This window comes from Corvus hawaiiensis, chromosome 26 (genome assembly GCF_020740725.1).
Source record: "Corvus hawaiiensis isolate bCorHaw1 chromosome 26, bCorHaw1.pri.cur, whole genome shotgun sequence".
Lineage (NCBI taxonomy): Eukaryota > Metazoa > Chordata > Aves > Passeriformes > Corvidae > Corvus > Corvus hawaiiensis.
Window position 1 is genome coordinate 26,323,313 of NC_063238.1, and position 15,638 is coordinate 26,338,950.

Below are 15,638 nucleotides of genomic sequence, written 5' to 3' on the forward strand. Positions count from 1 at the left end.
GTGATTAAAACCCTCCAAAGTTTCATCTTTAAAAATCTTAAGTATTTTTTATTCTAGTTTCATTCTGTAAATGTATTTGTCCAATCAGTCAACACGTCCATTAAGTTAGAAGGACTTGATACAGCCTCTCTGTTACTTCTGTGTAAAGAAAATTAGGATAAGTGACAGTTTTTGAAGGTCTCTTTAATTGAATAGTAGAAAGTGAGAGAGAAGAGTTAGGAGTCAAGTTTTAGACAAAAATTGCTTTCAAACCTACCAGTTAAGCCCTGTGGTTATCTGGGAAGGATGTCTCCTTACCTCAAAGGAACTGTTGAGTGTATCCTTCAATGTGTTAAGGGTTTCTCTTACTTTACTAAACGCAGTTATTGATTAGTTGTGAGGTATAAAGGTGTTTCCTTTTGGGAAAGCAGGTGGTATTAATTCACTTACCCAGAAAAAGTTACAGTTTCTTGTGTTTAGCAGTGACTTAGTAACATAACAGGTTGCTTAAATATAAATTAAAAGTTGCTTTATTTAAAATAAAATGGAAAACACCTTTTTCCTACTGAAAACTGAATAAGCTGGAATTTGAAGGAGGAAAAATTACCACTTCTTTTTCCTCTCATTTTAGGGTACGGTCAATGGTGTGCTGCTAGTGACGCCAAATAATATAATGTTTGATCCTCATAAAATGGATCCTCTGGTCCAAGAGAATGGCTGTGAAGAATATGGCATCATGTGTCCAATGGAAGAAGTGATGTCAGCTGCTCTGTACAAGGAAATTGTGGACAGCAAAATTAAGGAGTCATTAAGCATGTAAGACATAACAGTATTTATAAAGCTTTGGGTAAATTTGAACTGTAGCCATATTGTTGACCGTACAAAATCAGCAAACCAGCATTTTCCTTCTTTTTTTGTTAGGAAAGGATATCAAAAATTGTCTTGGAAAAATCCTATAAAAAGCTTGCTTTAGTTCTCACACCCTATATATGATACAGGACAAATTGTCTTCTATATACATGGATTCTAATTTCCTCCAGTAGTTTCTTATAAAGATCAGTGTATAGGAAGAGGTACCACACTGTTTCCTCTGCCACTTCCGTACTATGGAAACAGTAATAGATGTGTTCAATAATTTGACTGGCATACACAATAAGAAAGTGCAGCTTTGACAGTCTTAGGTGTAAATTTTTATTGTTTAGCGTTTTTCACTTGCTTCTCAAACTTGTTGTTCTAACAGATGATTTAGACTAATTTAAGATTTGTATATATTTTCATAGGACTAGGAGTATATTTTTTTTCCTTTTTGGCTAGGGGAGGGACTGTATATTCACCTGTAGATATAGCCTTTTTTGGAATAAAGAATGAATTTGGATTGGTGAGCTCTATTCAGTGGTGTTTTGTGCAGCAGGCATTTAAAATCAACTTTAAAGGGCATTCTGAGCAATCTTTTTTCTGTTCTCTCTGTTGCCTATTTTTTATACTGTCATCAGAAAAAGATAAATTCTCTTGAAAACCAAAAAGGATAACAAAAAAATCATGCCACCTTTACCTGTCACAGCTCATAAAGCACAAAAATTTGCAGACTGCCTTGACTGTCTAGCTGCAGGGAAGTGGGCTTCTTTAACCAAGAGAGTGTAAAGCTGTTTACTTGATATGTAACTCTATACCATACTTAAAATAGTTGCATTTTTTAAGATGCTCAATAACTCTTAAAAATACCCTCTTACATTTAATATAGGTAGTACCCTAAGTACATATTTCTTGATAATCTTAACTATCTGGACACTCAGAAGTATTAACTTGCCTCGTACTATTTTTAAGCTCAGTTTTGACATAAACCTGGGAGTGACCTGTTATCTTGCCATGGTCTTGTTTGCTGCCTGTTCACATGTGTCTATTGAAAGGGCAACAGAAGTATATGTTGCTACAGCAGTACTTCTGGGGTTTTTGATGTAGAGTGATGATGCCTTCAGCATGATTGCTTTCTGGAAGTTTTATTTTCCAGACTGAGTTTTAAAAAGTTGCTCACAGTTCCTACTTCAATTGATATACAGTGGAAGGAATTAGATGGCTCTTTTTAACTTGCTTGTATCAGAATAGTGCAGTTTCAAAACAAGTATTTTTCTATAATGTTTAGTTTGTTAATGACTTAATATTGGCAAATTTATCTTCCATGCTGTTGATTTTTGTGCTCCTGTAGCACATGCATTTTCTTTTTTGTTTATAATATGAATGCATATGGAATGAAGATGTCTGCTGATAAAAGGTCACACTCTGCATTCAGAGGCCTGTATGTCCAATTTGATTTATCTTTCTTGTCAGCTTTATAAACTAGTAGATGGAACACTTGTTACTAGCATTTTCTTCAGTCCCTGCAACTTTTGTGCCTTAGCTAAATATGAGGCATATTTGTAAATTTGGGGGGAAACAAAAATCAAATTTTTTTAAGTCTGTAAACAGAAGTCCTGACAGCTTCAGCTAGATCTGAGAAAACCCATGTGTCTTCAGGTATTTGACACTTAAATCATGTTTTCTCACTGTTTTTTCCCCTACATATTCTGCTGTTATAGTTAACCTTCTTCGACTCTCCAAATTTTGCCAACTGTCAAAGCTGCTTAAACTTGAGAAAGCAGTCTTATTTTCTGTATTCAGACTGTTGATATGAAAAATGGTCATAAACCTAATGGAATCTTTGATTCTTAAAACTACAATTTCATGTTGTATGGTTTCTATATATAAGCCACAATCTATGCTGAAACTGGACAAAAAATGTCTGATCACATACAGGTGTTTTATGGATTTCATGAACCTTACGTTGTGCTTGTGTAAGAGCACCTATTATGAGCATAATCCTGAAGAATTAAGGAAGTGGCCTGGTCTAATAGATAATAAATTCTAAAGCCTAATCCACATGCTTTGTAAGCAAAATTACTCCATCAGCAAAAGCTTAATACAAGTTTCATGTTAACAGTCCCAGGTGTGTCATGCTGGCAAAAAGATCAACTGTGTTTACTGTTACAGTATCACATTTTATGCTTGTTTATTACTAATGCTTTGGATTAAGTTGGTTTTTAGGGTGTTCATTTGTTTTAGAGCTTAAACAAAACATAGTGAAGAAAAGAGCTTGATATTAGAGGTACCTGTTATAACAACATGCCTATTTTGCTCAACAGAGATGTAGAGCAGCTGTCAGTAAGGGAACTTAGCCATTCCAAGAAAGCTGCAAAGAGCAATACAGATGACATGGATTCCAGGGTTCGGGACACGGGCAATGACAGTGCTAGTACTGCCCCAAGAAGCACAGAGGAGTCTCTTTCAGAAGATGTGTTCACAGAATCAGAACTCTCTCCAATACGTGAGGAACTTGTTTCCTCAGATGAGCTGCGGCAAGATAAATCTTCTGGAGCATCATCGGAATCTGTCCAAACAATAAACCACACTAGTGCTGAATGTTTAACAGTCATTTCAGACTCAAATGAAGCTGCCAGTGACTTAAAGCCCAGTGCCGAAATGGTTGTAGGTGTTAAACAGCTTGGTACCCACTTAAGTTCAGAAAGTGCTAAAATGTCTGTAAAGGGGCGACAAGAACCTGGTGAAAACACTGCAGATGTCCTCCAGCAGTCTTTGCAAAGATCACAGGGTAGTGAGGAGCACAGCAAAGAGACAGAAGTGGGCAAGGATCAGGGTTCCTCGCTAGGAAGAAAAGCAGATAATGAGATGGAAGAGGAATGTCCAGCTTGTGAAGATACCACAGACTCTCAAAAGAAAGAGACATCTAGCAAAGGAAAAGTAGTGGGAGAGCAAAGTCAAGACTCAGAGACAGAAGTTGAAGAACTCCGCAAGCTCTGGAAGACGCACACTATGCAACAAACAAAACAACAAAGAGAAAACATGCACCAGGATTCACAAAAAGAAATCAGTCAGAAAACTGTATCTGCAGGAGATGGGCGGTCAGAAGGTGAGTCATTGGGTATTTGTGGATACAGTGTTGACCTTTAGATTTACAATGTGTCACCCTTCAGTTTAATGGTGCGGTTTTTTCATTCTGTCCAACATACTTCTCCATGTGCTGGTTATATTTCTTGTTGGCTTGAAGATATGCCAAAGTTAAACTTTACATAAACTAGTGGAGACAATATTGCATAGGAAACTGAGAACACGGATAACTTTGTAATTCTTCCTCATTGGAATTATATTTATGGTCATATTAAATCACAGTATCTTTGTAGGAGAGATTTAAACCTGTAAAATCAGATGGGTGCTGCATTGGTCACTGTACAGCTCACAGTTGAAAAGGTTCTTTGGCAATCAGTTAGCTGTTGCTTAAATTTTGATTCCAGTGTACATGTGTGTGAAGGAATTTTAGGGAATTAATTTGATGTTATAGCATGTCTGCCTTATGATTAAGGTTTATGGTGTGAGCAACAAACACTAGAGTCTTAACATTTTTTGATGTTTTCAGAATGCATCTTGTCATACTTTCATGCTGATTAGAACAAGGCTAAGCATCCAAAAAGCTTTGTTCATGACAAATAAGAGCTAGATGCTAAGAAACTAGTGCTATGGATACAGGGAACAGCTAGGTTTTATTTCTTGTGTACCTTTATTCTTCTGCAAAGATCAGGGCCTGGGATTATTAGTTGGGAGTTACCCTTAAAGTTTGTCCAAGTTTTTATCATATAGAAGTATGCTGTGCCTTTAAACAGCTTAAATATGCTTTTGTATGAATTTGATTTTGCTTTCTAAAAAATTCCTAAGTTGCTTTCTGATGTCTTCCCATCTTACTAATGGAGATAACTGTTTTAATTGTGCAATATTTGGGAAACTAGAGAAAAATCTATTGGTGTGTGACAGGCATTAAAGATAAGTGAAGTGCATTTGAAGGTTAAATTCTTTATGTTAATTATTAAAGTTGAAATTATATCAAATAGAGGTACATTCTTTGGTTAACAGAAGTTTGTCTACACTTCAAAATCTGATATAGTAGTTTTTGCTTGATTTTTTTGTTGTTGTTGGTTGGGTTTTTTTCCTTCTTTTAAGGAAATAAATGAATTTTGAAATTTGAAGCAGGTGAATAGTTGCATCATTCTGTGATAAGTTTTACTTTTTTGCCCTAAATATTAGAAGTAGTCCTCCGGCAAATATGTCAGCTAGCAGTAGTTGCTGGTTGTGACTTTAAAAAAATTCAGGTACTAAGTGTTTTGAAACAATTGCTGCTTTTCTTTCAAATGGATATTTGTAACTCAGTTGCATTAAATGCTTTAGTTTTGGTTTTCTGTAAGATTGTATCATTGAATGACTCCAGGTTTCTTATGTGCTATGTATATTTGCAGAGTAAATACATATATATATAACGAAAAAAGCGTCTGCATACAGTCCTACAGAAGAGTGCTGGCTAGAAACCTGATATTCACATGGTGCTACTGCCTCACTCAAGGTTGATGGGGTAAAATAAAACAAACAAACAAAAAAAACCAAAAACAAACAAAAACAACAAAAAAAAAAAAAAAACCAAACCAAAAAGCACAAGATCCTTTTTGGAGATTTGCACTAATTTAGTCCAACTTCAGTACAAATTACTACATGTTTGTTATTCTTGCATGTTGTATTATCAGAATGCAAATGAACCAGTAAATTATGAATTAATATTTCTCAACCTAGATAGATATGGTGAACCTTCTACACGATTAAACAGATTAAAGCACGATTAAACAGAACCAAGGTAAAAGCATAGTTCTGCTGTATAACTCCTGAAAACCATCAGACCTATTAACAATAGGTCACTAAAAACACCACGTCATTTAAAATTTGAAATGTAGTAAACACTTTCAAGCATCCTTTCTCAAAATAAAACTCTGAAGTAGTCATACTATGAGTTTTTGATCATTAACTAACCTAGATAGTCTTTTTGTCTCTCTTATTTATAGCAGGAATTTAGTTGAATTTTTTCTCTCTTGTGATAGTTTTGAGAATTTAGGTTTTGGGAACTACTGTTTTTTGATTGCTGCAGAGGTCAGATGTTTCTGAGTTTGGAATGATCTGAATGTTTTTTCTGAATGTTGAGCAGGTGATGCAATACAAGTTGATAACTCTGAGCAGACTAGAATAGTCTGCTATTTAAGACTTGGGACAGGGCAAAATTGTTTGTTTTTATTCTATCTGCTGGCTGGAGCCATAATACCACTTCTCTGAGCTCAGGGAAGTCCTAATCTGCTGCCTCTGAAGGACCAAAATCACAAATAACAGATCATTTGAAGAGTACTTACCTAACACTGCCACAGAGTTCACGTGCCAGTCCTATGAAACAGACTTTTTTGTTTATTTTTGGTTCTTTTTAGTGTTTTTCTTTTCAATCTGGGAATTTACCTTTGAGCTTACACATTAATAAAATACTTCCAAATATTGGAACATTATGACTAAGTTACTATACCATATGCTGCAGATATAATTCTAAGATGTTGACTGAAAATATGACTGAAAATTAGGAGGCACACATTTAAATAGTTACTAGAAAAAAATACTCTTTTGTGGAACAGTACCGTTCTAAACTGTATGGTGAAAATCTGGTTGAGAAAACATAGTTGCAGTGTTTATAGAGCAAGAAGGTGATGTTTTCTCTGCTTAGTGGATCTGTGGTCTGCATAGACATTGAAGGAGAACTTCAGCTATAAAGAAAAGATGTGTCCTGGGAAACTGAAACTGTATGTGTAATACCAGAGCTAGGATAAACCCTTTATTGTCATAACTAATCATAATAACTCTTAAATTCACATTTTCCTTTCTTGCTTTAAAAAAATCTCTTATGGCTGGAGGATTTTGGCAATTAATCTAGTAAAGAAACAATTTTAAGAGAGCTTCTTCCTTCACCTTGTGCTGACTTGACAATTCAGACCTTGAGGGTAATCATGTAATTCTATTAGTTCAATTAAATATACTACCAGAGAGAAAAATCCTGCCCTGAAACATCCAGTATACTTCATCCTGAGGTAGTGTTCATACCGTTGAGGTGTTTGATGTAGCTAACAAGTTAAAGTTCATCTTAATCCTGTATCAGTAGGGCCAGAACGTTTCTCTTGTAAATGACAAGTAACTAATGAACAGCTATGACATGTGTGAATCAAGCCAAAATACTTTTTTCACACAATATCTTTCATGTATGTGAGATATCTGTTTAATGATGGAAGGGTGTTGAGAGTATGCATCAAAAGGGTTTAATGGTGATTCTGTGTTGAGAGTCTGCATCAAGAATACCTTCCAAATATTTTCAAGCATGGATGAAATGCTATAATAATGTGATCTGCAGCTGGAAGCAGAAATGAATGTTCGAATTATTTAGTGTGTTGTACTCTGAAGTTAATTCTGCTGATGCAATTTACATAACAAAAAAAGGCAGGTAATTATTTCTACTTATCTTACCCCATCTCCTATTACTTATTTATACAAATGTCCTATATATCTCAATTGCCTAATATAAAATTAGTTAAACTCTTCAGTACATTGTGGATAGCTAACTTTGCCTTTATTAATAGGTTCTTCTGTTATGAAAGAAAAGAGACGACATCGATCTCACAAGTTTCTATGTCTCAGGGTTGGAAAACCCATGAGAAAAACATTTGTTTCTCAAGCAAGTGCAACAATGCAACAGTATGCACAAAGGGACAAAAAACATGAGTACTGGTTTGCTGTTCCACAAGAAAGGTAAGAAGGAGGTAAACTGTAAAAATCAGCAATTGCCAGTAGCTGTTTGAGCTTTTTATTTTTTCTGCACCATTCAAAATTTTGCAGTGACTTTGTCTCTAAATAATCACCAAAAAAGGGTCAGTGTCTGAGGATATTGTTGATTGGCTTGTATTGTAATTGCCATTGGAATACCTCATTACCTTACTGACATTTTACTGATTTGCTTGAGTTATTTGTAAGTTTGGCAAGTAGTTTCTCATTATACTATTTAGGCTTTTGTTTGTAGCAAGTAAATAAAGAAAGATTCATGTGGTATCTGGTGGATGAAGTAAGTTCTGCAGCAAAATCTTTGTTATTATCTGTGCTTCCCATTATTTGGAAACTTTGTAAAAATCCTGAGTTCAGAAGAGCTAGCTGGGCTTCTTTTGTCTTATCTTTATATATGGAACATAAAACCTTTCCATGAACCAACTTAAGCATGTCTACTGGAAAAATACCTAAATTTGTTGAACTCATTCAGTGACATGAGATGTTCATGCTCACTCACTGGTACAGTCTTGTGTTCTGAAATGATCTTTACTGCTAGGAAACTGTGACTTGTTTTCAACCCAAAAGTGGTTTTTAGTGCCTTGTCAAAGACTGGGGGGACAAGAAAGAAACAAAAACCTCTCAGGTATCACCTTGTATAAATACCTACCCACAATGATCAAGTCACTTTTCCATCTTTTCTTTTGAGCTGAATGGTGTAGAATGTTCACTTGGGGCACTGCAGTTGAGGACAGATATGGATCAATTTGAGAGAGTCCAGAGGAAAACAGCAAGACTATTTAATGCCTAGAAAGTATAACATATAAAGAAAATTAGAAGTAAGTGGTGTTCTTTAATCTAAAGGAGAAAAGGTTGATTACAGACATAAAATCATTTTATACTGAACTTGGCTGCAACAAGAAAGGCAGTAGTCTTTTTTGTTTCATGTCCACTGTGGATGGAAATGTGTAATGGACTGAAATTGCATCTGTTCTACTTTTCCAGCAGGTAGAATTGAGTCTGTGCTAGTGCATCACTAACTTGCTTTTAAACATCACCCCTGCTACCTCTTAAGTGGTAGAGAGGATGCAAAGTTTTGAGTCAAAGGTCTGTCCCTCTAATTCTGCTGCAGTTAGTCCTGTCTGGGCCAGGAGTTCTCTTGTGGTTACAGTCAACTCAAATCTGCTTGTTCTATTAGTATCATATTTAATTAGAAAACAGATAAATGTTTCATATATGGCAATGATGTCTAGATGAGTTAATTAAAATGATTACTGTCTCTTTGGTTAATTTTCTGATGTATCAAGCACTTACTTTCAGCATAAAGCAGAATTAGTCACCTATTTTGGAAGAAATGGTTCTTAGTTTGCAGTCTTGTACTGATCTCCTTAGAAATTATTTCATCTGTGAAATAACTAACTGAATGGGGCAGTATAGTACCAGTATCAGTTCTTTATTCATTCAATGTGCGTCCTATGATTTTTGTAAAGAAAAAGTTGTGTCCTCATAGTGGGGTGTTAATTCTCTTAATTCCCTGTTAACCTTGCTGAGTGCTAGTCTGCATAGGTCAAAATACTTAGCACCAATCCAGTTGTCTTTGTCACTGAGTAGTAAGAAAGACAGAAAAGTAGGTATCTGTCAAACCAGCTTTATTTCAGTGTTCTTGAACTCAAAAGAGCCAGTCTGGGAAGGAGTGTCTAACTTAAGCACCAAGCTTCATGTACTTTTTTTAACTGCTATAATTATACAATAATTCCAAGTTCTTGAAAAGTTAAAATCGGGACTTAAGAAAAAACTTCATACTTGTATGACAACTTAAAATTGATACCTCTTACAGTGCATGAGGAACCTGCAGCTTCTTGTTTGGACTTCTGTGATAGAATTTACCTAACCTAATGCATCCAGAATGTTTTGTTCTTTCCTACTGCCAGAGAAAAATTTGCCTTTTTTTTTTCCCTTTCATCACTGTTAACCAGGAACCTTAATCTTAACAAGGGTGATTTTAAATAACTGACCCTGTTCAGAGACTGTTACTACATACCTGTGTGCAGTATCCTGTTAGGCAGGGGCACATGAAAAATGTAACTGTACTTTTGAGAGACTTTGCAGCTCTGTATCTCTTGCTGGTTTTCCAGTGTTCAGTTTTTCAAGGATTTATTATGGAAGGGGGAAAAAAGGTTCAAGTATTATTCTTCATGCTATTATGGTACTCAGATGTAGCAAATATCTGTGAAGAAAGACATAGGAATATTCAAACTCTTGTAACCAGAGTCGTAAGGCTCTAGCTCTGAATCTCTTTTCCATGATGAAGAGACACTAGTAGATGCATTGCAAGTCCTTTTCCTGATTGCTCTGTCTGTGCACCTGCAGCAAATACAGGGTAGGCTGACATCTGTTAGGATTGCAAATAACTTCTGTCTGTGAATTTGCTCTTCTAAACCAGAGAACAATGCCATTTTGTGGCACATAACTTAAAAGGAGGTAACTTTGAATCTTGGTACTTACTGCGGTTAGAATAGTCTGTAGTTTGTGATTTCATGATTTTATGTGTGTGTGTATATATATATATACATATATATATATATATGTATATGTATATGTTGATGCTTTCAGCCATATTCCCTCACATCCATATTCCCTCACATCTGTAGTACTTCCCACAATTTGTATAATTTTGATTGTCTTGGAAGTGTTCAGCTGTTCTTCAGGAGTGGGGAAAACAGACATGCAGACATTTTTAAATTCCAATTTTGTTTGGTTTTATGTAACTCTTTCTAAATAAAATAGAAAAGTCTTAGTGTTTTATTTTGAGATTTATTTCAGTTTTAAGAAAAGGTATCCGATGGGACAGAAGTGGTTGAAAGACTGTACTTGTATATGAAATCACAGCTAATGCATTGCCAACTTGCTTCCTCATTTTTTCTCCAGTCAGCTTCATATATTTAAAAATTTTTAAAAAAAGAACTAGCTAGGTTTTTTCCAAAATCTGTCTCTAATATCTAGTAAAATATTAAATAGTATTTTTATTTTAACCTTAAATACGTAATATTATTAGACATTACCTAAAACTCACCTTATTTTTCTTTCCTGTATCATAACTTGACTTTTCTAGGACAGATCACTTGTATGTCTTCTTTATCCAGTGGAGTCCAGAAATATATGCAGAAGATACTGGGGAGTCTCTTCGGGAACCTGGATTTATAGTGGTAAAAAAGAAGGAAGAGCCTGAAACTAGTGAAGAATCTAGTACTGAGGATGCTGCTAAAGAATGGGAGGTAAGGAAGAGCAGTGTCAAAGATTTTTTTTTTCATGCATTCATAAGAATATATTAAAATAATATTAAATATTTTCCAAGAGGAAAAACAAAGCACTTTATTAGTCTGATTACCATGATCATGGCTGTTCAATTTATGCCATCCTAATGCTTTGCTCTAACATCAGGTCAGGGCAACATTTCACAATTGCAAGGCATTTTTGTGTGGAGCAAATTGTAACTTAAACCTCCTAGGGAAAGGAATGTGAGTATAGTAACGACGTTGGATTTGCAGACTTAATTTTCAGTCTCATAAACTGACAGTTTCCTGATATTTATTATTCATGTATCTGGATTGTTCAGTGTTTATTGGTAAGACTCTAAAAAAGGGATGGGACAACAAAAGAGGAAAAGAACAGCTATTAGTGACATGTCTTTTCAATAATTTAGTAATGAATTTGTCAGTTATAACTTATTCATGCATTAAAATGTTGAGTGAATTTTGGAAATATATTGTAATTGCAAATATCTCTTCTTTTTTTTTTTATAATAAGCACATTTCTCTCATGTGAATCTGTGTCCACTGTGCTTCTATGGACACATCTTTACATGTCTGCATGGTTTTGTTTTGTAGTGTACATGCAGTTAAAGCACTTCTAGTCTTGTACATTCAAGTGTTGGTCAAAAGTTTGATGATTCTTGTCGTTATATATATTGTAGAAGTATCCCATCAGCACTGTGTAATTTGAGTCTTGGGACAGCAATTGCAATCTCTGACTGTAAGATTTCTTTTGTTTTTCTTTCCCCTACCCCCACCTTGCAGTGGAACATGTTGAAATTAAGGAAGTCTACACTTGTGTTTCATGTAGAGTGTAAAAGAAATTTTAAAGAACTGCAGTAGTCTAATGACAGGTAGTAGTTTTCTGCTTAGCTCCAAAAGTTAGAACCATAGAACTCTGAATTCAGAGTTCAAACTTAGCTAGTTGAAGTATTAGGCCATGGTTGCAAAACACACTCCCTTCAGCTCAGTGATGTTGCATGAAGCATTTTTGCTTTGAGACATTGAAATTAATATCATAAAAACATATCTTTTGAACTTTCATATTTTCAGCATATGTATCGAGTATTTTTACCAACAGTGTATTTTGTTGATTCTTGCTCAAAGCCTTTACAAGTATTTGGTCATTTAAAATTTGGCCTTTTGGAGCACGGGGATCAGTGGAAAGTGATCTATATCATAGTTTAAAGCACAGTATACCTCTCTTTTAGTGAGCTCTTCAGTAGCTTAGCACCTTAATATAATTACAGAATAATTTCTATAGAATATAGTGAAAAGAATTTTTCATTATTGAATGTTGTAAATTTTAGAAGCTATTTTTGAAGATAGTTGAGGCAATACATTTTTTGCAAGTATTAAAATCTGTAAGTTATTTTCCACAGAATGAGGCCACACCTTAAGTCTGTATTTAGGTCTTCTCTGGAAACAGTCATAGGAAACATTTCAAAAATATTGTGATTTCTGTGTGTTATGTGAAATTTGTCAAGCTTGGTTCTCTTAATATTATCAAATAATAATTTTCCAATTTAGAAGTTAGTGTGATTAGTGAGATGGATAACTGTATAAAAAAAAATGTTATGCAAGTACAAGAAATATGCTAATGTGGTCTTTTGTGCATTTTAGTTTGAGTAATGTGACTTCCTGTGACTAACTTTTAGCACGAATCTGAAAGCTGTTTAAAACTAACTTTTTAATCCAAAATGACAGTACCAAATGGTTTGACCTGTCATTACATAAAACTGTGTTTAGTGGCTTTTAACATGTATGCTAAAAAATATGAGTAAATACAGGGAATTGTAGCTGTTGTCATAGTCATTTCCACTTAATTTCAGTGATTATTGTCGATCAGTATCCTTCCTTCAATGCAACAAGCTTTTCTTCTGTGAGTTTTTGCTCCAGATGCAATCTAAAATAGCAGGTGAACAGTATAATTGAAGTCTTTTGTGGGTATTTGGCTGAAAAACAGGCTGCCTTTTTCAGATCACAAGGGTGGGAGAACTTGGGGTGGAAGGGAAGTGGAAATGCATCACAAAGTACTGTTGATCTAGCAAAGGATGAAGGTAGTAGAGTACCTTTCTTTTCCAAAAAGTGTTCTCCCTGCTGTCATTGTACAGTATCTTAAAACTAGAAAAACAGGGAAGAGGATTAATGGGTAACCCAGGTGTGGTGCTCTGAAACAGCTTTTGTTTCTTTGCTAGTTCTGTTAATACATTCAGGTGCAGCTTTTTATCAATAGACTTTGAGAAAACCTGTGCTTGTTTAGTGGAAAAGAAAATATGGGAAGAATAAGCAAAGGCAAAGATCAGTAACATGAAACAAGTAGTAGATGTTGGTTTATTTAAGTTTATCAGTGAATAGGACTGAACTCTAACTTCAGTTTTTGTCTGCTTATGCTTGCTTCTACCATAATCAAATACTACATTGTACAAAGTGTCAGAAAAAAACTCCAGTGAATCCTTTAACTTTTTCTTTTTATAATGTTGCACCCTTGATAGATAACTGACTTAGAAGAAATAATTGTGAATCTACTGCTGTCTGACATTACCATCAGTAAAGGTGACTAATTCACAGTTACTTAGAGTTCGAAACAATCTCTCTGAGGCGCCTTGGAGCTGCTGTTGCTGATGTTGTTGCTCAGTGTCTGTCTTCCTGAGAGGCCCCAGCCTGTGTCATTTGCAAAGCTTTCTGAAAAGGATACTTTTTCAGTTAAGATCAGTCCATGCTAAAGACTTGTCTCTGGTGTCCACTAGAAACGAATAGGCAACAACTTTATTTGATATACTATCTAAGGAATTAAACTGTGATGCTAAGTTCTCAGTTGTGTTATCCTCATCCATTTTTCTCAAATGTCTTTTATCTTGTGCTTTAGTGAATGGGCTTACACCAAGGAAGAGGGTGTTTTGAGTTGTGTGGGGTCGTTTGGGTTGGTTTGTTTGTTTGTTTTGGCTGTGTTTTGGGGTTGTTTTGGTGCTGGTTTTTTTGCCATCTGTACTGAGCTATAGGCCTGTAAAGGTATATTTATAATGGTATTCTTTTTTTACTTGATGTGTCTAAGTTCAAGTGCTAATGGCTTTCTGTATGTGTTAGCACATATGATGAGTACTGTTATGTGTTAATAAACAAACTCTTTCTCCAAAGCATATTCTGTATATGCATCTAAACATGGCAAGACTTGACAGCAAGCTGACTCCTTCTGTTATGCAGTGTCTCAGAAGCAACTTCATTGGTACTTATGGTCTAATCTTGTTTCCTTTTTAAGTTCAAGTTGTGTATATAGTAGGTTCCTATTTAAACCTGAAATCTGTTAAGAAAACCCTTGAATTCCTCTGCATTAGAGTAATTCTTTTTTAAAGCATTGGTTCTTCCTTTCCCCTTCCCTGTCATTTGATCTCATTGCCGTTATTCAAGATGGAGTTATACTTCAGGTCCATGTAAATCTAAATACTCATTCACAAGATATTTGAAAGCAGGAAATTTTTTGTCTTAGGACCCCCAAGCTGGTCTTAAAGTAGTTGAAAGCTCATCTGTTTCATTTTTTTCATTAACTTGTTCATTGTGGAGGAAATACAGAAAATTAATTTGATTTAAAACAGTCTAAGAGTTAATCTCCAAATCGAAGCATGAGTTGATAGGTACTTGCAAATATTTTTTCCGAGACATGGTGAGTCATGTTCTGAACTTGCATTTCATAGTAATTACCTTTGGTTTTGCCTACTGAATGTCTATAGAAAACAAAGATTGAATGCTTCTGGAAAGCAGCATGCTGTAGTAATGCATCCAACTGAATTTCAGTTAGAACTTTAGATGTGGTTTGAAAATGCTTACTAGATCAAACCATTAGTTGCAATTGAACTTCTGTCTTCTTGAAATGGTATTTGACTTGGACACTCAGCATTCCAACATTAACAAAGCTGTAACTTCTGGAGTGTCTCAGAATTCTATTTCTGTGCATTTATGGAAACGTGAAGGTCACAAACAGTGATTGTCTCTGGTTAGATAAGCACCTATGTCCAATATCCCAGTCTTGAAACCTTTTTCAGGTATTAAGTTCTTTATTGGATCTGGACTGGATTCTACAACATTTCTATATTAAAATGGATATTGCAGTTTTAGAATGCACTGCTGTCTTAAATTTTTGTATTCTTAATCATGTTTCTTCTATAAATTTGCTTCCATTCCCAACTCTGTACTTCAGTGCTTGGATGCTGGTGCAACATCTGCTTGTTGTGTCTTACATTCTAAAATGTGGTATGAACATAATGCTGTGCGACAAGCTGGATAATACTGGATCAGCAGAGAGAAGAGGAAGGCTGAAACCTGTAGGCTTCTTGAATGAAACATTTCACAGAATGTGTAAAGATGCACCAATGTAACAGCCGTCAGAATAAGAATATTTTTTCCAATATGTTTCTTGAAAGGCTGTCTCATTATGATAATGAATTGGCTATACAAGCTAGATGGTTATTTGATTTTTACATTGTGTATTGTCAGTTAAGAAATTGGATGTGTCACTATGCATGTGTTGCTGTGCATTACCACAGAATGTTTAATAGGCTTTGCTCTGGTACTGGAGGATGATTCTCTTCAATCCCAGCAGTCATATGCTATAGTAGAAATGTTTCTGTTAATTTATTTTGG

At 35.1% G+C, this 15,638-nt stretch overlaps 1 protein-coding gene across 8 annotated transcripts in view; it reads left to right on the forward strand.

Moving 5' to 3' along the window:
* OXR1 (oxidation resistance 1) overlaps positions 1-15,638 on the forward strand; it is a 275,865-nt gene that overhangs the window by 230,325 nt on the left and 29,902 nt on the right. For all 8 annotated transcript variants that reach the window (XM_048286458.1, XM_048286462.1, XM_048286456.1 and 5 more), the window contains 4 exons: positions 611-795; positions 3,156-3,940; positions 7,512-7,680; positions 10,802-10,964. In XM_048286458.1, coding sequence (XP_048142415.1) covers positions 611-795; positions 3,156-3,940; positions 7,512-7,680; positions 10,802-10,964 — 1,302 coding nt within the window. The remainder of the gene's footprint in view (positions 1-610; positions 796-3,155; positions 3,941-7,511; positions 7,681-10,801; positions 10,965-15,638) is intronic.